Consider the following 23,176-nt stretch of genomic DNA (forward strand, 5'->3'; position numbering starts at 1 on the left):
GAGTGTGTTGGTGGACAGCATCGTATCCATGAATTTTCTTGGAGTTTTCCTTCCTACATTTTCATTCCTTCAAATATTTCATTATTCACTTTCGTTGTTTCAGCCGTCTCCTTTAGTCTGAAAGACATGAGACGTGAAACTAAAAATTTCTTTTCATTGAATCAATTAGAGAATCGATTGAGAACATTCAGTTGAAATAATTGGTTGAGTAGTTTGTGTTGAGAATATCACTTGTTTTTTTCTTTTTTTTTCTTTGAGTAGTGTGCAGTGCTGAATAAAGTATTTTATACGGCGAATATTGCATGTATAATTTGTAGTACCTAATATCAGAATTTAAAGAACACCTTCAAAGTAAAACATTTTGCGGGCATCATTTTGCGACGATGGAATGAGATGAAAAGCTAGAAGTGTAGTTTCACTGCCATTGCCGATGTGACTTTCCTATTGTAGAACACTAGAATCGACACTAAATCCTTGATTTTCATTTCTCTGAAGACATTGTCCTATAAATATTGGAACGATAAAGAAGGTCATCCGAAGTAATTCTATTAGTTCGATATTTGTTTGGTAAAATTGCTTTAGTTTGAACATACTGGGCCTTATGCAGAGTCATTCCTTCACTTTATTAGTGCCATACTAAAGAGTTCGACTAACATATGTTTCCTGCAGAAGTCAGGCTTTTAGTATGACTGTAATCACACGTCAAAACGACTCTGCATAAGGCAGACTGTATTTATACGGTGAAAAATGTTTTAAAATAATAGAGGGACTTCATTCCATACAGGAGCGCAAACTACGTAAAACACAAAAGAAGAAATTGTAACTATTATAACCATCGTCACAAACTAAAAATCAGATTTTGTTTTCCAGTACGTTGCTGCAAATGTTTGTTTAAAATAAAACACCTTGTTTCGTGTAACGAACAAAGAAATGATGAAAAACTCCTCCACTATTTTTTCTTTCGTTAAAAGTTACTCTCCTGAGTGACTCTGGCAACACTGCAAATTATTATGCCAAACGTGGTATTCGTAAAGTATTTGATTGCTTGGTAGGCACTGCAAAGAAAAAGATAAATATATTAAAAACAAGTGCTGTATATTTCTAGGTGCTATTTTATGTTAAAGTATATAATATATATGGATACATATATTTTGATTTGACAGATATGAAGACCATGAATATACTGTGAATTGTTTGGTAGCATCTTTTGCTGATGCGTTTCAATAGCAGGTAAACAAACTGTCATGTAGCTTAACGAATAAATCGTACATTGTTTATGTTCATGGCGTAGATTACTTTTTAAATACTGTGTTGATGTGGAAGTGAAAAATTATTTTGCATGGTATCGATTAAAAATCACGAAGGAAAAATTGGTAAATATATGTGTAAACTGTTTTTACTCAAAGACAAATTCTCACAGAATTTCTGTAAAGTAATATTACGAAGATAACCATGCAGTTTTACGAGCTGGTGGCACAAAGAAATAACTTTGAGCTGCCGAGTAGATCCTGTATTTTCAGACTTAGAAACATGAAAATTGTGTCATCAACAAATTCATTGTCATTGCCCTAGAAATTGTTTCGTAAGAATTCATTCGTGTACATTCGCTTCAACAGGACTACCGTTTTGCGTGTAAATACTACGTCAGGAACTATACCATAAAAGTTACCATTTAGTTGTAATAAAGACAGAAAACAACGTGCCCTGCGGGACTAACTCGCTAACGCTTGCTCGGCAACACTATTTGAATTAAATATTAAACTTTAGTACAGAAGGGAACGAATTATAGTATTTTTAGCCAGGAACTAGTCGGACGACCTACTTCGGAATGAATGCCTAAGCTATAGTGTAGAAAACAAAACAGGCTGTAGTGGGTGGCCACTAAAAAGTACGAATGCTATTTAATTGAGTGGAGAGAAGTGCAGCAGTGGGGTCGAGTGATATTGACTTGTGTCCGTAGGAAGCAGATGCGTCAGCAATAGTAGGTGTGCGCCTGAACAATGATATTGGTAGAAGCATTGGGTTAATATTTTCTAATTTGGCAAGAGTGTTTTCTGCCGAACAGTCTTTACTTTGTCCATTTTATGTCGAGAACAAAACCCAACGAACCCCTGCGAGGTTTCTAACCCGTTCCTCCTCCTCTTACTACTACTACTACTTATACTATAGGATATCGGTTCCAATCACTGGTCGGCATAAAGTAAACTCTTACCTCATCCCTCGAATTCATCGACGTATCCCGAGCAGGTACTGTGACATAGTGAGCAGGTACTGCGACCTCATTTATGCGCATACACACTGTCGTTGACGCGCCTGCTCCCTACGGACGTACCCCTTCGCTACCGTTCGCGCCCCCTGCTGCGCTCCTGTCTTGACCCTGTTGGATAGCATTCATGCTTTTAGTGGTCACCTAGCACAAGTTGTTTGTTTCTTATGCACTGTAGTTTTAATGCTACCGTAGATGCGGGCTACTTGGACCCAATTTTGCAATAAATTCGTTCTTTCGGCCTGTCTTCATCCACGAAAACTCGGAAGTTATTGTCATAACCCATATTAAGTTGAACTACAGGCTTTATTCTACATATCGAGGACAGTTTTAGTTACATATATTGAAAACAAAGCACAGGCGATTATTGTAAAAAGTGGGTTCAAGTAAGACTCGTGTTCGGGCTACTTGAACCCACCCCCATATTTTCCTACAGAAAACCATTGAAATCGGCTCTGAGACTAAGTAGGACGTAGGTGTTCCAAGGACAACACTTTTTATTTACTGCAAACCACAGAGAAAACATGTTAAGAGGTACTATCAAATATAATGACTGTAATAGCTGATTACGTTTTCTTCTACAGCTGCACGAGCCCTATCTATATTAGCAGCGAATCTAGTCGTTGACTGGAGGTGCAGTTTCTAAAATAACTTTACCCAATCTCGACTGGGAAGATTGTCTTAGAAAACAATGACAGTTCGCCCACGCATGGCCAAATAGGACTTCACAATAAATCTGAAATCAAGTTAATTAACGAGGAATCCGAAATCACAAACTTTATCAAGATGACTAGCGAAGGCTAATTCTTCTTCAGTGAACATTTTCAGATGGCCTGGATTCTGCCTTGACCTGTTCTTTAATCTTCTTTCTATGGTGGAAAGACTTATCTTGAAGTGAGCTTCTGTTTCTTTTTGCGACATTTTCCTCGACTGAATTGCTGTTAACACTCTTCAAGCTGTTATGAAAAGTCAGCATATTTTCGACCTGTAGGCAATGTTTTATATAGATATACCATTTTGTACCGGTATCCTTAAGGAAACAATAAAAAGTTTTTACTTGTGTGACGCGTGACTACAGACCTTTATTTTTCATATATAAAGATAAAAGATGGGGTGGGATAAAGATAACAAAAGATGTGGTGGGACGAAATATCCATGTTTTCCAGGTCATATGTACAAACTTCATAAATAATGCAATTACGCACACATCTTATTGTATATGAAAAAGTTTACCATGTTAGTTTCATTAACCTATATGTAGCTACTTATGTGTTTACTTAGCATTGGTTTCACTTCCTTGCAAATAGTGCTTCCATTGGTTCCACTTCCACTTCCTGGCAGTCAATCAATACACTGTTTTTGTCAACGACCTTTCTCACCAATGCTGCTCAATCGTAGCCTACCACAGAACTAGTTTCAATGTGTGTACGCCTGCATTTTGATCCTATCTAACGGATCCAACTCTGAACTCACTCATTATTGCATTGCATATGGGACTTTAAACGAGTTTTTGGTATGGGTCCTAGTAGCCCCTTAAGAGTCCAAGTAGCCCGCAATTACGGTATACGTCGACATTGTTATCTATTTATACTCATGACTACATGACGGTTACAAATATCAAGTGAGACCGAGTCGCTACCAAGTGATTTGGGGGAGAGTCTAAATAATACCTGTGAACCAGTACACTGTAAATAAAAACACCGTGTGTTCAAAAAAGTACCTTTCATTGCTGACTTTTGCCAGTAATATTTCACACGATGTTGATATTTGGTAATGTAGCAGACTTTTTTTTTTTTTTTTACTTTTATTTATTTTCCATTCCTTCGTACAATGTCAATAATCTATGCTGCTCCACAAAACGTAATAGCTTTTTCTTCACCAACATAGGTTGTAATAAAACTCACAATCGAAATGTCACATCCGTCACACGCACCTACCATCTTGGAATGTAATTTTCTTATTGCTCCATAATGTCTAACGTCAGCATTCCTCCGCTTAAATTAGAATCAACATGAAGCTTCTAACACTTGAAAATTCCACATTACACGTTTTTTGTTAGCATGAATTTGATTAAAAATAACTAATTCTTCTTTCTTGTAAATATTACATATTTTCCACATTTATCGACAAATGAAAAAAAAAAAAAAAAAAGATGCTCGAGTTGTCAGGTATGTGTTGCAAATTGAGTGCACCTCAGCAAATAAATCAAAATTTCGTGTGCAAAGTAGACCTAACTTTGCATAGACTATATTTTAAGGAATTTACTTACACAGACAATATACCAGTAACCATAGTAATAAGTGTAATTGTAGTGGCAAATTTAAAGACACCATGATTGTTCAAAGATTAAAACTTTCTCACTACTTACATCTTCATCTTGCAATAAAAGATTTGCACTATGCAATAATGGCATTCTTTGTATTTGATGCCAGTGAAGTTGATAGAGCCCACCACAAACAAGGCTGCTGATAGCATGGCTCTCTACCGAAATTATAATTTAAGCCTTGCTTGTATATTATTATACGTTAAAGTCAAATTTGGCACTCCAATAATTATTGGAAAATTCTAATTCTTTCATTAATTCCCTTCTCATTGTGCTTCAGAAGATATGCGCTGTGCGACGTGACATTACCCTGTTAGTATAGATAAAATGGCAGGGCCACCAGAAATAATTGTTGGAAAACTGCAGTTCATTTACGATTTGCGTATAAATGATGTCTAAATGTATAGCATAAAACCTACAGTGCAAAATTCAATATCAACCGGTGCTAGGAGGCCGCTGAAAATGACTGCTGTCTAACCGGGTTCAATGTAGGATAAAACTGTTGTCCCACCTCAGAGAACGAGAATGGAGCAGGCTCATTAGCGACGTTGGGTATTGGCGTATGCGAAGGTACTGTCAAGGATTTTACCCCTCACAGTATTGTTTTCCATACTATACGTAATATGTGTACCAAATTTGGTTAAAATTGCTGTCAGCATTCCCGAGTTATGCTGGAACATACTTTTATAGACAAATCCATCCATCTAATTATATACCGATATTATAGCTTTTAGTTATATATTAACTAAAATGCCCGTTCTTCGCACAGGGAGAATAGGTTTATGGGAAATATTCATTCCCCCTTTCCCTTTGGATATTTATTTCAATGAAAGTATAATAATACATATATGGAAAAATAATATAATAATAAATATAGAGTACTTCTGGCATAAATATTGAAAAACTTTCCCTTTGGTCAAATCGGTATGATTTAAAAAAAAAAAATAAAAAGCTTCAAGTAGGTGCTATCTATCTTCCAGATGTCATTTCGAACGTGTCAGCTGTTTTCCCGACCCCGAGAACTGTGTATTCGACAGAAATCTGTCGTTATTTACCTTTCGTTTGATCACATTACCCTCTCCCCCCCCCCCCTCTCACTCTGCCGATGGCACTGAACTTGGGACTTCAACGGCATTAGAAGCATCATCATTCATTTCAGCTACCCCAAAAACAATGGATTGCACACCAAGAATAATGGATTCAGTACTTTTACATTTACTTTTAAATGTCACTGCTGCCAACTCCCACCCCGTGAGTATCTTTCCTCCCACAGTTTTTTTTTTTTTTTTTTTTTTTTTTTTTTAATATTGAAAGTCATATGTTCACCAAGTTCGGTTGAAATTTCTCTAGGCGTTTCAGGATTACGCTGGAATTCTTCATTCATACATATACATCGAAATATATAGATGTATGAACAACGCCTTTGGCGTTGCCTCTGTGAATTCCCAATCCAGCTTGTATGCCTGCTTATCCTAAATTTGAGATCAAATGTCTTTGCAATTGTAATTTGATAGCTTGGCGAATCCAAAAATTATTTATTCGACACTAATCTCACTCATTTGATTTGTTGTCATCTCTTTTCATACATTCTCTCCTCCGCCTCCAATGCTGATAAAGGCTGAACTTAAATGCTATCTGGAGTATGACTATTATTCTCAGCAATACCAAGAGCTATAGATTCGACACTAATATCGATCGTTTTCGATTATTTTTACATGGCACTGTTTCCCCCTAGGGACATGAATGGAGCTGAACTTGGATTTAAACGACATCGGTTGTGTCACTGTTTGTCAGCGACCCCGAAAACTATGGATTCTACACTAATATCAATATATTTTTTATGGTATCCTCTTCCACTCACTCTTGGTGTGCTAGAATCTTACCCTCCACTGGGGGCTGAACTTAAAGGGCATCGAAACTCCCACCAGTCTACTTAGGAACTCCGAAAACTGTAGATTTGACACTAATATCGGTCATTTTCATGTATTTTTATATATAACTTCCTTCCCTCCCCCTAATATGGGCTGAATTTTGGTTTGAACGGGATCGGAGTGTCACTTTTCATCTCAGCGACACCGAAAACTATGGATTCGACACTAATTAACTTGATTTGAATTGAAAATGTCTTTATTTATGAGGCGAGGTTCAGCCGTAGGCTGCTTTACCACCTAACCTAAGAATAATTAAAATAAAGACACAAGAATATGTTACATGAGAAAATACAATCTTACATATACGTGACAAAACGATAGTGCTCAGTTATCTACGGAGCGTTATATGAAACAAGATAAAATAAAACGAATTTATGAACGAGTTAATATTAAAACTCAGTACAGATAGAGTATATGTAATTAATTTGCTTGCTGTAGCCCAAGGAATATTCAAGCTAAAGTTCTGTTGAGAGAGTCCTTCATCGTACGTTTGAAGGTCAAGAATACTCTGCAGCCAGCTATATAGGGCATTAATGAGTTCCAAGCTCTCACTGCTGTAATAGAAAATGCTTCCGCTGCATTTGTTAGTGTGTGTCGTGGGATGCCGAGTTCCGAAACGTCAGCAAGATTTTAAGATAAAAGGGACCATTATCGGCCGTTCATGTTTCTTTTACATATCACTCCTCGTAGAAAATCTTCACGTCTTTACTCGCTGGGAGATGAACTTCGACTTAAAAATGGTATTGGAACTGTCGCCAATCAATGTAGAATCTCAGAAACTGTAGATTCGACGCTAATATTGGTTGTTTTCAATCATTTTTATGTCAACCCTCCTTCCTTTCCTATGTGTGCGTCCCACTGAGGGTTGAACTTGGACTTAATCGTTTACGTGCCAATGTTCCCATTGGGAATATGCTTTTAGAAATCATATGTGAAATTGTTACAGCCTGTCTGTTTCAAGAGTACCCTCGGAAAATATGAGAAACATACTTGGGTGCCACTCCCGCAACCCTCTTACGGAGTAAACCTTCCCTTTGCTTAGGGAAAAGAAGTGACTGACCTCAGCTGTGTTGCCAATTTGTCATTCAATCGTTTGGTCTTGACGAGTGAAGATCGTAGGCTACTTAGAGTGGCTAATAAGACAGACCACAGCGAAGCCGCCCTCTAATGGAGGAAACCCTCCCTTTGCTTAGGGAAAAGAAGTGAATGACCTCAGCTGTGTTGCCAATTTGTCATTCAGTCGTTTGGTCTTGACAAGTGAAGATCGTAGGCTACTTAGAATGGCTAATAAGACAGAACACAGTGAAGTCAGTGAAATAATTCATTGTGGCAACGCTTCCGCATCCAACAATTGAAAGATGTCAGTCACAGCAACATATCCCTCCTCTTTCGACGGAGGTACGGGAAATCACATATCGATAGCAGCGCCAGAAGGGGCACACCTGAAATGGAAAGACTTTTATTAACAATATGAACAGAGATTTATCTTCTATAAAGTAGGAATGTTTTATAATTTATTTTAGCTTTTTGAAAAGTTTTTTTTTTTTTTTTTTTTTTAATAATGAATTTTTTGGCATTTTTGGCCATGGCTCTGGTGAAGGATTTCTAATTCGTGTTGAATTAGTATTTTTCTTGAAAGTTTCTGAAATGTTAACTGAGAAACATCAATTTGTATAACAAATACCATTTCTATAAATTTAAAAGAAGGAGAGTAACATACATTTATTTTCCATTTTCCCAAATGGGAACATTGGCAATTGCCGGTTAGATTACTAGGCTAGAGTCCGCGAAGAAGCATTGGAGTTTCACGTCAAAAAGATGATGTAATGATTTTGTTCTTCAACAATGCTGCCTTTATTACTAAATATAGTAGTGTATACTATTCTTGTCGACGTTATGTATTGCTTTTAGTGCCAACAGTAGTAAGAACAGAGACTATATTAAATATAATAGAAAAGAAATTTACTTTGCATTTACTGTTGACTTCTTAGAAAATAGAATAATTCTGTTAGAACTCTCGTAGGAACTATTCCCTGTTCAGCGTAAGCTCTAAACTCCGATAAACAAAATATTTGTATCCTTCCGCTTGTCACAAATACGATTGGCTAGTGATGTATCACTGTCACACCCCACGGGGAGGAGCAAATTATACACGTGCATTTTGACAATACTGACACGTGTTGTCCAGATACAGCAGCAGCAGAACAGAAAGAAAAGAACTCAAAAGATTAAAAGAAAAAAATGAAATTTGCTGGTAAACAATTGTTGCTTAGTGAGTAAAGGTTTCCCTTGTTTGTGTTTCACAACAACACTCACGGAACCAGGATTCATGCCAGCCGTCTTTCAGGCTTGAAAGCAGAACACGCGTCCACAGTTGAATTGGCGCCATAATTACTGCGCATGCTTAGTGTTTATTTCTATTGTTTCATTAACTACACTCTATTGCAGTTTTATTAGATAACTCGTATTATATTTTTGTCGTTTATAATAATGTAGCAGTTTTATATCGAGCTTCATAGTAAAAGTAATAATCAAATCATATGAACTATTTTGCGGAGGAGCACAAGCGTCGGTAGGCCAACAGCAAATCAGCGAGATTTGGTTTCACATGGTTTTGTTTATCGCAGTTTAGAGCTTAGGCCGAACAGGGTTTAGTATGCTTTTTTTTTTTTTTTTTTTTCAGGAATTCGTGATTGTGAATGAGTCTAATACTTATGTCTAACAAAACTTTCCGCAACATACAAGATACCGGGGGCCGCGGTAGCTCAGTGGTAGAGCGTTCACCTCTGGTGCATGGGGTCCTTGGTTCGATCACAGCTCTCGCCAAGTGAACTTTGTGGTAGACAAACACTGTGTGCGTGGGTTATCTCAGGGTTCTCCCGTTTTCTCCAACTTTCTTCATTCCATCGTTTTCATTCATTTTTCGTCATCACCCTCTCCTTTAGCCTAGCCGGCATAATCGTAGGACGTAAAACAAATATTTCGTTCTCATTTTTTTTCTTACAAGATGACGTAGAATATTTGATGACTCTTAGTGACTGAAGCACAGGATGTCTTCGAAGAAAACTCCAGATAAAGGCGGCATAAATGACATCATGTTGGACGAAGTAATCCCTACAGAAATCTACGGACAAATTGATTTGCACGTTGGTTCCACTGCAAGTAGTAAAACTATAATATGCGAAGATAGTTCAATACCTAATACTTCCAAAAATTCTGCACAAGTAACAGCAGGTGAAAAAGGCAAATAAGAAAAGGAAATGAGAACGAAATATTTAAGTTTTACGTCCCACGGTTATGCCGGCTAGGCTAAAGGAGAGGGTGATGACGAAAAATGAATGAAAATGGTGGCATAAAGAAAGTGGGAGGAAACAGGAGAACCCTGAGATAACCCACGCACACGGTGTTTGTCTATCACAAAGTTCACTTGGCGAGAGCTGTGATCGAATCAAGGACTCCATGCACCAGAGGTGAACGCTCTACCGCTGAGCTACCGCGGCCTCCGGTATCTTGTATGTTGCGGAAAGTTTTGTTAGACATAATTAGAAAGAATGAATGCCGTACTTACGAAGGAGACCTGTTTAAGGAATAATACGTTTTAAGACCTGTGTTCCAATTGATTTAAAGCAGCGTTGCCAATCTCATCAGAAGATATCGTCCGTAGCTCGTAAAATTATCGTATCGTTTGTTTGCAGTCTCACAAGTAAAGGATCCAAATGAATGAGTGAATCGAGTTTGGGATGAGACCAGTGGCGTAGCACACTTTTGCGGGCCCCCCCGCAAAGTATAGAGAAGGGGCCCCACTTGTAAAGCCGACACAAGTAAGGTGAAAGTTCTACTTCTTTAAAACTTTATTCATCGCAAGACATCGGGGCCCCCCCGCACTGCGGGGGTTGCGGGGGCAGCTGCTACGCCACTGGATGAGACATAGTACACCTGATAGAGGATGTGAAAATATGTGTATGTGCAAAGTTATAGCGACTGAGCTCCATAAGAAACAGAGGGGTAGGAAGTCAAAGTTGGCATAGAAATACATCAAATAAACTGTTGAATCGTAAAACTAATGAAATATAGACAATACGAACGATGGTAGTTTCACATATTGGCAAAAGAAAAATAGACAGAGCAGATCACGAACATACGCCGCCGTTTTGAAATCTGTGATATTTTTTGAAATGGAAAGATAGTCATGTGATATATCAATTAGGGCCAGCTTGTTGTCAAAAAGGCAACAATGAACTGTATTTATCGTTACCTGTATTTATTTGGAAGATTTAGGATAATCTTCATAGTTATTAACGAAAGTCTAGGACACTGATACTCATAAACCTATGTCGAAAGTTTGGATTATCACGAAAACACATGTAGGTTAAACACATATACAAGAAAAAATAACAGTGAAATTCGATACCCGAGTTGTAGCCCTATATTGTTACATTATTATTATTTACGACATTGCTTCCAATTTGCTTCATATAGTGCCGAAGAGAAGCGTTCCGGTCTGGAAGAACCTCTTCCGTTTTTCTATTTTTTTTTTAATTTTTTTTTTCTCGCTTTTGGTCGATAACAATGTGGAGTTTATATTGCTACCTTTTGTTAAATGACATACCAATATAGATCATAACACATTAAAATCTGATAGATTGAAATGTAATTAGTACGTACTGTACGTAAACCACTATTTTTTCACCACAAGCTAAATTTTTAACTCAACTTTCTTTGTCCACCTTCTTAAGCAATAGCAACGTGGGACGAGCATAGCATGTGATATCTGGGTAAAAAGTGGACTACTGCAGTCGAATACAGCAACGAAGTTGTAGTGAAAAATAAGTTATTGGGTGAGGAGGCTTTCTCGATTGTCTATCGTGTCGAATTTCGAGCATGTGTTGTGATGGTATTCAAAGGGATAAAACAGGCCATAATTCGTTAACGGTTAGTGATATGACAAAATGGACAGTAGCAGTGCATTCCTGATCAAAACACAGTCTTAATACAGGTGCCGCATGACTACCTTCCTATTTTAAAAAATATCACAGATTTCAAAATGGTGGATTCCAAGATGGCGGCGGAGGTTCGTGATCTACTCTGCACATTCTCCTTTTGCCAATATGTAAAACTGCCACCGTTTGGGTTGTTTATCTTTCACTATTTTTACGATTCAACAGTTTATTTGATGTATTTCCGTAACATAGCATAGTCGTTCTTCCACGAACTTTGACCCCTCCCCCTGAGTTTCTTATGGCGCTCAGCCGCTATAACTTTGCACTATGTTTCGTCCCGCAACTCGATGCATCCATTTGGACCCTTTACTTGTCAGTATCAAGCTTTATTATTATTATTACCAAGAAACTAACGTGAACATTATGAACGTTTACAGCTAAGACTGTATTTAACAGTCTCTATAGGAAACAAGATCGAAGCTTAATTTTTTACCGGTCTATCGAAAAAGAAAAAAAAAATGTTTTTCCTTCAATACTTTATACAGTATGTTTAGCTGTGAAAACTTACCTACATTAAGTAGCTAGTAATTACCCATTCTTAATTGTCTCCTGTGTGTGTGGTAGTGGTCCCCGGTTTGATTACAGGTGGCATCATGCTGTCTGCAGTATACTAGTAGTGATTTGGATCTATTTTACAATATGTTCCATCTTATACAGTCTTAACTAGCTAAGAATGTAACAAAAATATTTAAATTATTACCCGAGTAACTTTAATTTGCCTGCATTATTTAACTTCTCAAGACGTTGGTCATTTTTGTATTGTTTCGAGTAATTCTGTCACATCTCATATGTTGCAAAATTCATATTCTTTTTCACGCAATGAATGATTTTTTTTTTCCGAATTTCAAATAACCTCCAGTACTCCTTACAGAACTTGTTAAGTTATCGTATATTTTCGTATTATCGTACATCGTACAGGGGTCAAAATTATCGTATGAATGGATAATTATCATACATGTTGGCAACGCTAGTTTAAAGTAGGAATAGGCACAAAAACGGTTTTTCGGTTTCTAGGAAAACCAAAACCGGTTTTTGAAACTTCAAAAAACCGGTTTCGATTTTCTCCAAAACCGGTTTGGTTTTTCACCTTATTCGGTTTCGGTTTCCTTCTAAATCGGTTCCGTTTTTTTTCAAAATTTGTTCTATTTCTGATCGGAATAGTGTTTCGTTGTTCTTCGGAAACCGATTCCGTTTCAACAGAAATAGTTTTGTGTTTTCCAAAGGTTTTCACCGAAACCAGTTTCGGTTAAAACCGAACCGGTTTTGAAGGAAACCGAAACCGGTTTCGGTAAAAAAAAACGAACCTGTTTTTGAGTTAACCGAAACCGGTTTCGGTGGAAACACCGAACCGGTTTTGTAGAAAAACCGAAATGTCTGTTTTTCGGATTTTCTAGAAACCGGTTTTGCCCATCCCTAGTTTAAAGATTTGCCTTTTCATTATGTATCGGTATTTTAATTTTGTACCTTGTGAATTTCATATACACTATGTGATCAAAAGTATCCGGACACCCCCAAAACTTACGTTTTTCATGTTAGGTGTATGGTGCTGTCACCTATTGCCAGGTGCTCATTATCAGCGACCTCAGTAGTCGTTAGACATCGTGAGAAAGCAGAATGGGGCGCTCCGCGGAACTTACGGACTTTGAACGTGGTCAGGTGATTGGGTATACTTGTATCAGAAGTCTGTACGCGAGAATTTTACACTCCTAAAAATCCCTAGCTCCACTTTGTCATGTGATAGTGAAGTGGAAACGTGAAGGGACACGTACAGCACAATTGCGTACAGGCCGACCTCGTGTGTTGACTGACAGAGACCGCTGACGTTGAAGAGGGTCGTAAAGTTTAATACAGAGGTTGTTCAGCCTACGTTTGGCCGATTTCATTCCTTTCCCTCCCGGACAGAATGGACTCACCGGACCTGGCTCGAGGCGTCCTGCAGTGTTGTGCAGTGGCTTCCTGGAACGGAGTTGTTTTTCCGCGCGGACGACAATAACGTACAAAACACGGCCATTGTTGTGAGTGTTGTGAAAAATTTGTTTCCAAGTGTGTGGGTTTCGGCTCTGTGACCAAACTGCCACCCAAACTAAGCCGGTTTTGAGAAGGCTATGTTGCGGCTCTTTATGACGCCCACTTTAATGTTTCTGTCATTAGAAAACAGTGCAAGAAGAATGGTTACATCGGTTTAAGTGGAATAAAAAATGTTATTAAAAAGTACAAGGGCAACGAAGCTCCACCATTTGGATCACCAACGAAGTTGCGTTGGAAGCGGGAATGCACCAAGGCCACCTCCACCATGCAGAAGAAACTTCGCAAATTGGCAACGCAAGAAAATCCGTCAACACAAAGGTGTATGGCTAATCGTCTTACGTGTCTTTGGGGACTGTGAGCCGGACGTTAAACCATCAACTCAAGCTGGAAAAAGTCATGAAAGCTCGCGGCCATTTTCTCAGCGATGCCCACCAAAAGGAACCAAAGTGTAACGCCCGAAAGCTGTACGAACGGCATCTGGCAAAACAAAGGTGGATGTACGTCGTAACGCTCGATGAAGCATGGATTTATCTTTCCGACTGCGGCAAACCGAGAGCCATCATATACCGAGAGAAAGGCGCCAAGAACTTCAGAAGGTGGGTCCTTGTCTGTAAAGAATCCTTCCCAAAAGGGTCCATGGTCGTTACTGGCTACTGTTACCGAGGTAAACTGAAGATTGGTAGGGTGGCAAAGAACTGCAAAATAAATTCGCAGTATTTTCAGGAGCAGACCATGCGGCCGATCTACGAGCATGAGATTCCAACAATGTACGGAAATGACGCCAATCTGGTGCGCATTCACATGGACAAGGCCTCATCACATACCTCACGATCGTCCCTTGCATTCTACAGGGAGATGGAAGAGGCAAGTGGTACACAGGGGATACTTTTCAATGAGATACCTGTTAAATCTCCAGATGCAAGTCCTATGGACTATTGTGGATTTGGATTGCTGAAGCGGGCTTTGGGAAAACGGCGTGTAACAACTGTGGAAGGACTTTGGAAAGCTGTGCAAAGGGAATGGGACAAGATTCCCCTCCCAGTTCTTCAGAGAAGCCTATTACAGTGGAAATTACGCTGTCGGGCTATTGTTAGGAACCAAGGGAAACACATCGAGCACTAACGGACCTGGCGTCATGGGTTCTTCTAAATTTTTAGGTAAGTCGAAATTGGCCAAATGTAGACTAAACAACCTCTGTAGGCAGACATCTATCCAGACCATCACACAGGAATTCCAAACTGCATCAAGATCCACTCCAAGTACTCTGACAGTTAGGCGTGAGGTGAGAAAACTTGGATTTCATGGTCGAGTGGCTGCTCATAAGCCAGATATTACGCAGGTAAATGCCATACGACGTCTGGCTTGGTGTAAGGAGCGTAAACATTGGACGATTGAACAGTGGAAAAACGTTGTGTGGAGTGACGAATCGCGGTACACAATGTGGCGATCCGATGGCAGGGTGTGGGTATGGCGAATGCCCGGTGAACGTCATCTGTCAGCGTGTGTAGTGCCAACAATAAAATTCGAAGGTGGTGGTGTTATAGTGTGGTCGTGTTTTTCTTGGAGGGGACTTGTGCTCCTTGTTTTTTTGCGTGGCACTCTCACAGCGCAGGCTTACATTGATGTTTTAAGCACCTTCTTGCTTCCCACTGTTGAAGAGCAATTCGGGGATGGCGATTGTATCTTTCAACACGATCGAGCATCTGTTTATACTGCACGGCCTGTAGCGGAGTGGTTACACGTAATGGACTGGCCTGCACAGAGTCCTGACTTGAATCCTATAGAACACCTTTGGGATGTTTTGGAACGCCGACTTCGTGCCAGGCCTCACCGACCTATATCGATACCTCTCCTCAGTTCAGCACTCCGTGAACAATGGGCTTTCATTCTCCAAGAAACCTTCCAGCACCAGATTAAAAGTATGCATACGAGAGTGGAAGCTGTCATCAAGGCTAAGGGTGGGCCAACACCATACTGAATTCCAGCAGTACCGATGGAGGGCGCCACGAACTTGTAAGTCATTTTCAGCCAGGTGTCCGGATACTTTTGATCACGTAGTGTATGTTCTCGTAGAATTAATTGTTAGCTTGCGACATGTCTTGAATCCATGTTGACACGGCTATAGTAACGTGATTATTTGTCTTGTTTGCAGAGAAACACAAATGCGATGATCAATCTTCCCATTATCATGGCGTCGCTTACGCTCTCAGAGAGAATTGACGAAGAGGAGGATCGACATGAAGAGGAAGACGAAGAGACTACGAAAAGGATTTTGCGGAAGAGGCATACCCATCGCAGGTTGAGTCTCGAGCTGCCGAAACGCACCAGTTCTAGGTTGCACAAGAGTGATAGTAGTGAGTGTTCGGAAGAAGAGCTAAAGAAAATATACCTTAACAAAACTATTACAAAACCACCGAGTAGCAGTTTAGAAACTATTTATGAAGAGCCGCTGGAACGTAAAAATGGTTCACTTCGACTAACTGGACCAACAAAACTAAGACGGTGGATTCCCTTTGATGATGTGCGAACGAAGTCGAAGGTAAAAAAACGTCGAGAGAGGATAAAGAAAATGCGCATTAAACGATATGTTAGGTCCGGCAATATAACAATGGAAGATTTTCAAAACAAACTGAGTCTAATTGAGTCGCCAGGGCTGGACTGCCGTGATAGTGAAAATATTCAGGGAATATCGAATCTGACACGCGATAGCCTTTATGAAACCAGCATGGACAATTACGAAAGCGGATTATTAGGTGAAAGAACGTGTGATACGAGTGTAAGTTTCCGTGAAAATTCTTCCCTGTGTGCTATAGATGAAACACTGACAGAAGATACATCGTTGTATGGCAATGAAGATGAGCCAACTGATGTTCGAAATATTTTAAATGTACCGAAGGATATCATTCATTGGAAGGCGGCAAACGATGAAGATTCTTCTACAGGTATTAGTTTGATGGATGATTCTTCTCTTGGATTTCAGTTAAATTCGCCTGATAGAGCAGATATACCTTCACCGTCCATTAATAATAGAAGTGATGGTTTTAGTAATGCTTTAGATACAGCGTTTATAGAGCCTCCCAAAGAATGAACGCGATAATAACATCTTACGGTATTAGCAAAATATGCAGGCAGATACTTCTATTTAGTGATAAAATAAAATAAGTATTAAAAAAGAAAACTTTGCAAACTTAGCCGATTTTTTTTCTTTTTCTCTTAGATGGGGAAGAAAAAGGAAGAAAAACATGTGAAAATTTAATGAAATTAAAGTTAACAAGATTGTACGCACACACGCTGAAATCAAATGTATTTCATATTTTGTTATGAAATCGGTAAGATTTGATCAACGCTGGAAGTGAGAGCATATATGTGACAAAACGGGTTCACAAGTTAGGGTGAAATATCCAGAAATGAAGAGAATACTCAGGAATTTTATAGTATGCATTCATAAACATTTAGTCAATATATTTCAGGATAGCAGTTTTATTACTGTACCCGTTGATCAATGCATATTAAGCTTTAACATATATGCTGGGATAAGAGCACGTTGATTAAGATTCTATTCTAAAATGTTATATATGTAATATATTATAAAATATAACGAAAAACTCATTTTGTATTTTTTAAGCTTATAGTAATCAATTATAGTGCGTATGTATTTGTTTGCACAATGTTCTAAATGTCATGATCACTTCTGGTTTATTGTGATTTTTTTTTTCAACATGGTGAATGGAAATCTAAAGGAAACCCCCTCCCTGCCCTTTCCAGTTCTCAAAGTACTGGAAATTGAACGGATATTATCAGTAAAGAAAAACACAAAACACAGCTTTCTTACAAGGCTGGCTAGAATATGTATTATAAAAAAATAAAACAGAAAAGGAACGGTTTCGGAAGTATAGCACTTCCTTCCTCAGACTACAGTAGTCTGAGTTGCAGAGTGTAGCCTCAGGAAGGAAGTGCTGTACTTCCGAAACCGTTACTTTTCTATTTTATTTTTTTATAATAAATATTCTAGCCAGCCTCGTAAGAAAGCTGTGTTTGTGTTTTTCTTTATTCAAGATGGACACAGGGCCATATTGTCATAATATCGATATTATCAAATGTTAAGTTTTTTCGTATTGCTTGTATGCACTCGTGTATAATAAAATGAATTACCTCTTTGGTACGTATTATTTTGTTCCTTGTCCGATCAATTTCGAGTCAATTGCATCAAGGCTCATGGTTTTTGAAGAAAATTCAAATTGCCCTTTTAATGTCATATACCTTGATTATCTTCTTGACTTTGGGTTTTATATTGTATATAGATAGGAATAACTTGAACTAGAAAAATAAATCACTGAACAAAGCAACACTTATAAAAATAATAACTGACAGTTTTCCCAAATAACTGAACATATTGACTTCATCAGACACTGTCTCAGAAATCGCCAACTAACCGAACATATTGACTTCATCAGACACTGTCTCAGAAATCGCCAACTAACCGAACATATTGGCTTCATCAGACACTGTCTCAGAAATCGCCAACTATCCGAACATATTGGCTTCATCAGACACTGTCTCAGAAATCGCCAACTAACTGAATATAGTGGCTTCATCAGGAGTGCCTGATGAAGCCAATATGTTCAGTTAGGTGGGGAAACTGTCACATTGTTATTATTTTTATAAGTGTTGATTTATTTAAGTGATTTGCTTTTCTAGTTATTAAGATAGCAAAGTTAATACGAACCAGTTTATGTAGAAATAACTAAGGAATTATTACGTTGTCATATTGCGTCCTGAATTTTTCGCATTTAAGAGGTAATAACCAGATTTAAAACTTGTAACATTGAACTTGTTGACATATCAAACACTAGTAAAATTCGCTATATTTGTATCAGTGTTGCCAATTTCCTGTTGTAGATCGTGCAGGAATTTTTGTTTTGTGTTCAATAGGTTAGAGTATAATCTTATTATTTGTCCAGAGTTTTTCTGTCAAGGTTTAAGTTAAGTTCCTTAATTCTGATACAATAACGATTTGTAAATGGCCCTTTCAATTTGTGAAGAAATCCTGTGCAGGGTAATTGCTTCATATTGTGTTGTTATAAGAAGTTTGGGTCATATAGCAGCCTAATACGTAAAAGTACGGTTACATTACGAAATGATAAACAATATACTTATATTATTCGCTGCAGAACCCAAATTTTGATAGATTTTTCTTTTCCTCTTATTTTTAAATTGTACAAAAGTCAAAAGATAATTTTTTTGTTAATCCTTAATTTAAAGGAGTATTGGTACCGAAGTTCAAATCTTAAATAATGTCAAGTTCAATTTTCTCGTTTCAATGTTTCTAATAGTTGAGTTATTTTGACTTTCAATATCCTAATATTTTGGAAGAGGCTTCTGTTAGTCAACAGAACAAGGAATCTATTTCGTCTTGTATTGGTAATATTTATTTACATGTTTATAAAAGTGTATAACATCTTGTAGAACAAACCCAATCAGAGACAATTTGTTTAACGAAAGATCTTATGATCGATAGATCATTAATTTCTTAGAAACAGTATCTTGGTGATCCAAACAGCTACTGTACATTTTCAGACTTTTTCTATTACATTTTGTAACTAATTATCTTAAATAATGAATTTTCCGCAATTATGTAAGTGCCAAATTAAGATTTAAACCTTAACAACAAATTAAATACGTGCTTTGTCTAGTAATACAATTTTACTTGAAGACAAACTCATCTGTGTTGTCCATTATTAATTATAGTTCCATATATGTCAGAAGTGCAGATTTTACAAATACTGTCTAAACATACGAGGGGCGTTCCATATTGATTTACACTATTTATTTATTTTTACACTTACAGAACCTTTATGCTTCGGCAGATAATTCACTTCCTCAACATAGTTCCCATTAAGAACTATACACTTGCACCACCGATGTGGCAACTTCTCTATGCCCTCTGCGAACCACATTTTCGGAGTCTGTCGCACCCACGTCCGGACAGCGTCTTGCAGTTCCTTGAAGTCGGCGAAATGATATTCACGCAGCGGTTTCTCCGATGCCCCGAATAGGTGTAATCAGAAGGGGCCAAGTCAGGAGAATAAGGTGGATGTAACAGCCACAGGACTTGTCCGACTCGTGTGGGACGAGCGTTGTCATGTTGCAGGAGCACACCTTTCGCCCCTTTTCTCTGAATTGCAAGGCGCAAACTCCGAATAGTTGTCATTTATAACTTGCTGTTAATGGTGGTCCCGAGTTCCAGCCAGTCAATGAGAATGATTCCATCCTTGTTCCAGAAGACTGGCCATGCGTTTTGCTTATGGAGGGCTGTGTACGGAACTTCTTTCTCGTGGGGATTCCTTTATGCTTCCACTGCATTGATTGGGCTTTGGTCTCTGGCTCATGGTAGTGCAGCCAAGTCTCGTCGCCAGTAACGAGTTTGGACATGGAGCCTTTTGGATCCTGGCTGTAGCGCTGCAGAAGATCATTGCTCACACCCTTGCGCTTTTGTCTTTGTGCTGCATTCAGGGATTTTGGAACCCACCTGTCAGACACCTTACCTATCTTAAGGTGTTCGTGCACTATGCGGTGCAGAGTAATTCTGGCAAGTTATGTGCCGTTTCCAGTTCCATGAACGTGTGATGTACCTGTTGTCCTGAATATCCTTCACTGATGCTGTCACAGCCACTTTCCTTCCAGAACTGGTTCCCTTCTTCGTTGATGTGCGGCCACTTGTCCAGCCGTCCACCCAGTTGTATAGTGTTGCGTGACAGTGCGCACTCTCCACACACTGCCATCAATCGCCTGTGAATTTCCGCAGTCTTTTCACCCTCTTTCCACAGAAACTACGTTGTCCAGCGCTGTCCTTGCTGATCATCTTCCATGTTGTTCGTTCACGTACTTACAGCTGTTGGTGAAATGTACTGTAGTTTCCAGGGATTACACTTCTCTGTATTGTTCTTCCACCTGAAAGCGGACCTAAGTACTACTTCCTTCCAACTGTAATGACGAGCTCAATGGGGGACCCTGAAAGAAGAAAGAACGAAAGAAAGAAAGTGTAAATGAATATGGAACACCCGTCATATTCAGTTATCTGCAAATATGGTTATGGTAAGTGCTGGTCACATTGACAGGTATTTTCGATATTTTGTTTATTTATTTATTTTTGGCAACTTCCAAAATAAATGAATTGATTTCAATTTTGTCGATAGCAAAAGTATATATATTGAAGTAAATATGGTACACTCACTAACTTTGTATCGAAACTCGTAACCGTACAGATCATGCATTCAACTGCTTCTTCTACATTTATATCGCACATAACGCTAGGAAGCTTTGAAATAGAAGAATTCGATAGTTTTCGCTGCTTTTCACTTCATTACAATTAACTGAAACCACTAAATTTCAACCATAGACTACTTCCATCTTTTGAAAAATAAGTATTTGTTTTGAGCCTGAAGATGACTGCAGGTGGAGACTGAAGGCATACTCTGTACGATTGTTGACTGAATATTGTATTATTAAGTATATATTATTATCTTATGGTTTTCGTTGGGTAATTCAAAATTACGTATAAATTGCTTTATTGAATCTATATTTTTAAAAGGTAAATTGCTACATACTTTTGCTCGTGACTGTATGTCTTGTCTGAATTTCTGGAAAATGTTTATTACCTCATTAGAGGGAAAACTTCCTTGTAATTGTCCAATTCTTTCAGCTGTTGACAAAACCAATCGACTTTTGAGCGCAACTGTACAAGCCACAGCAAAGTGTATTACTGATAGAGAAGATATCTTGATAGATTCGATTGAATTTAATACTGTAATTGAACTATGAAACGTGTTATTTTATAATATTAATTTAATTTTTAATGAAAGGATTTATTTTAGTTAATGGGTAAACCGAAACGTATTTTCAAACGTTTTAGCTAAATTTTTAACAAAACATTGCAAATATTAATGAATTCCTTCACATAATTTCATACACAGTACTAGCAGAAGTTATCTCAGTTGATATACCGGAAAGTAAAAAAATAAAAATGTTGGTAGAACAAGTGAGGGGAATTTGTAGTATAGCTTTGTATTTTGTCAAAAATACTTTATGAGTGCTTTGTTTCATGTAGTTCTCTTGTTCCATGGACATCTCAACCGCAGTTAATGGCTTTTCTTTGAAGGGAACCAAACACAATCTTGTTTTAAATCATTGTCTTTTCGAAAACTGAATATAACTTAGCTATCGTCAATTAATTTCTAAAATATTTATGCAAATGGATGCATATAAATACAAATTTATCTTGTCTGCAACTCCGAAACTAGTGTCTCTCAGAAAAGGTAAGTGTAAAATAGGCGTTTGTCTTTTAATGTGACCAATTTATCAACAAAATGTATTTAAATACACTTTGAAACAGGTTGTGTCGGTGGAAATGTTAGCTGCGTTGGAAACAATATATTGAATGTGTGTATGTGAAACGAGAAAGAAATGAATTTATTTCGAGGAGTTCGTTTTTTTTTTTTTTTTTCGCTTTATTTATCAGTTTATCATAGTGTTATTTATGGTTTTGTGGTGCCATACTTGATTTCCACATAATACAGGTTACATTGATGTTCAACAAATACCAAAGGAATCAGATAACCAGTGATTTACTTGTCATCATGTGCGCTGCATTAAATGTACGAGGGTCATTTCAAAAATCTTACATACAGCGCATGCGCAACGATTTGAATGGTGTGATCAGTTCAATTTTATGCCAATTATGGGTCATGAGTTTGGATTGACGGTTGTGCCTGTGTTTGCTGGTTCGCGTGGCTGTGTTGTGAGAAATTTAGTGTTAAAATGGAAGGTGAATCCGATTCGGGATTGTAGTGCTACAATCCACTACACTATTTCTACAATCCTGTCGCAAAGCATTGTAAATTTCAGTTAGATTCTTTCCACGTAGAGTTTCGATTTTGATATAGGGAACGCTGGTTACTATGTGTAATCCGACCTGAGTCAGGTTCCCCTTTTATTTTAACACTAAATTTCTCACAACACAGACACAACCGTCAAGCCCAAACTCTGACTCGCAGCTGGCATAAAATGGTTGAATTGAAAAGAACGCTAGTAATTGTTTCGATTGAGTTTTCAATCATAATTAAATATGTACTTGGATCATTTGATAATACACATTACCATTCCTTGTAAGCGTCTCCCTGTATTAAAAATTAACTAATTATAGAATAAATTAAAACGTATCCTTCCGGTTGGCCTCCTACATCATTTTCGGAAACGAAGGTACTTTGTTTCGACATTGGACAGATTTTGATGCAGGTATGTGGAACCATGTATAAAGTTTTTACCATGAACTATAAAAGTTTTCCAAGCGATTGTTATATTAAGTTTTACCTTCGTGTCACGAAAATCTATCTACTTGCTCAATAAAGTTTTTACTCTTGTGATGATTAATGTATTTTCAACAAATGAATTCTGACAAGACGAATTGGATAATAGTATGTTCAATTCATTAAATATCCAGGAGTCTTGAAGTATGTGGCACTGTTAGTTAGTTGGTTTAGAAACTACTCTGATCTCACTTAGTAAGTTAAAATAAAATTTCACTCAACTGTAATAATACATAAATGGAAAATAATGTTTTTATTCTTAA

General features: G+C 37.9%; 1 protein-coding gene across 1 annotated transcript; it reads left to right on the forward strand.

Moving 5' to 3' along the window:
- Nucleotides 1-995: 995 nt before the first annotated feature.
- tant (tantalus) lies at nt 996-19,356 on the forward strand. Its single transcript, XM_081770610.1, has 2 exons — nt 996-1,230; nt 15,701-19,356. Exon 2 carries the CDS (start codon nt 15,716-15,718, stop codon nt 16,634-16,636), a length of 921 nt encoding a protein of 306 aa, XP_081626736.1. The 5' UTR covers nt 996-1,230; nt 15,701-15,715; the 3' UTR covers nt 16,637-19,356.
- The last annotated feature ends 3,820 nt before the right edge of the window (nt 19,357-23,176 follow it).

This window comes from Thermobia domestica, chromosome 9 (genome assembly GCF_964235325.1).
Source record: "Thermobia domestica chromosome 9, izTheDome1.hap1.1, whole genome shotgun sequence".
Lineage (NCBI taxonomy): Eukaryota > Metazoa > Arthropoda > Insecta > Zygentoma > Lepismatidae > Thermobia > Thermobia domestica.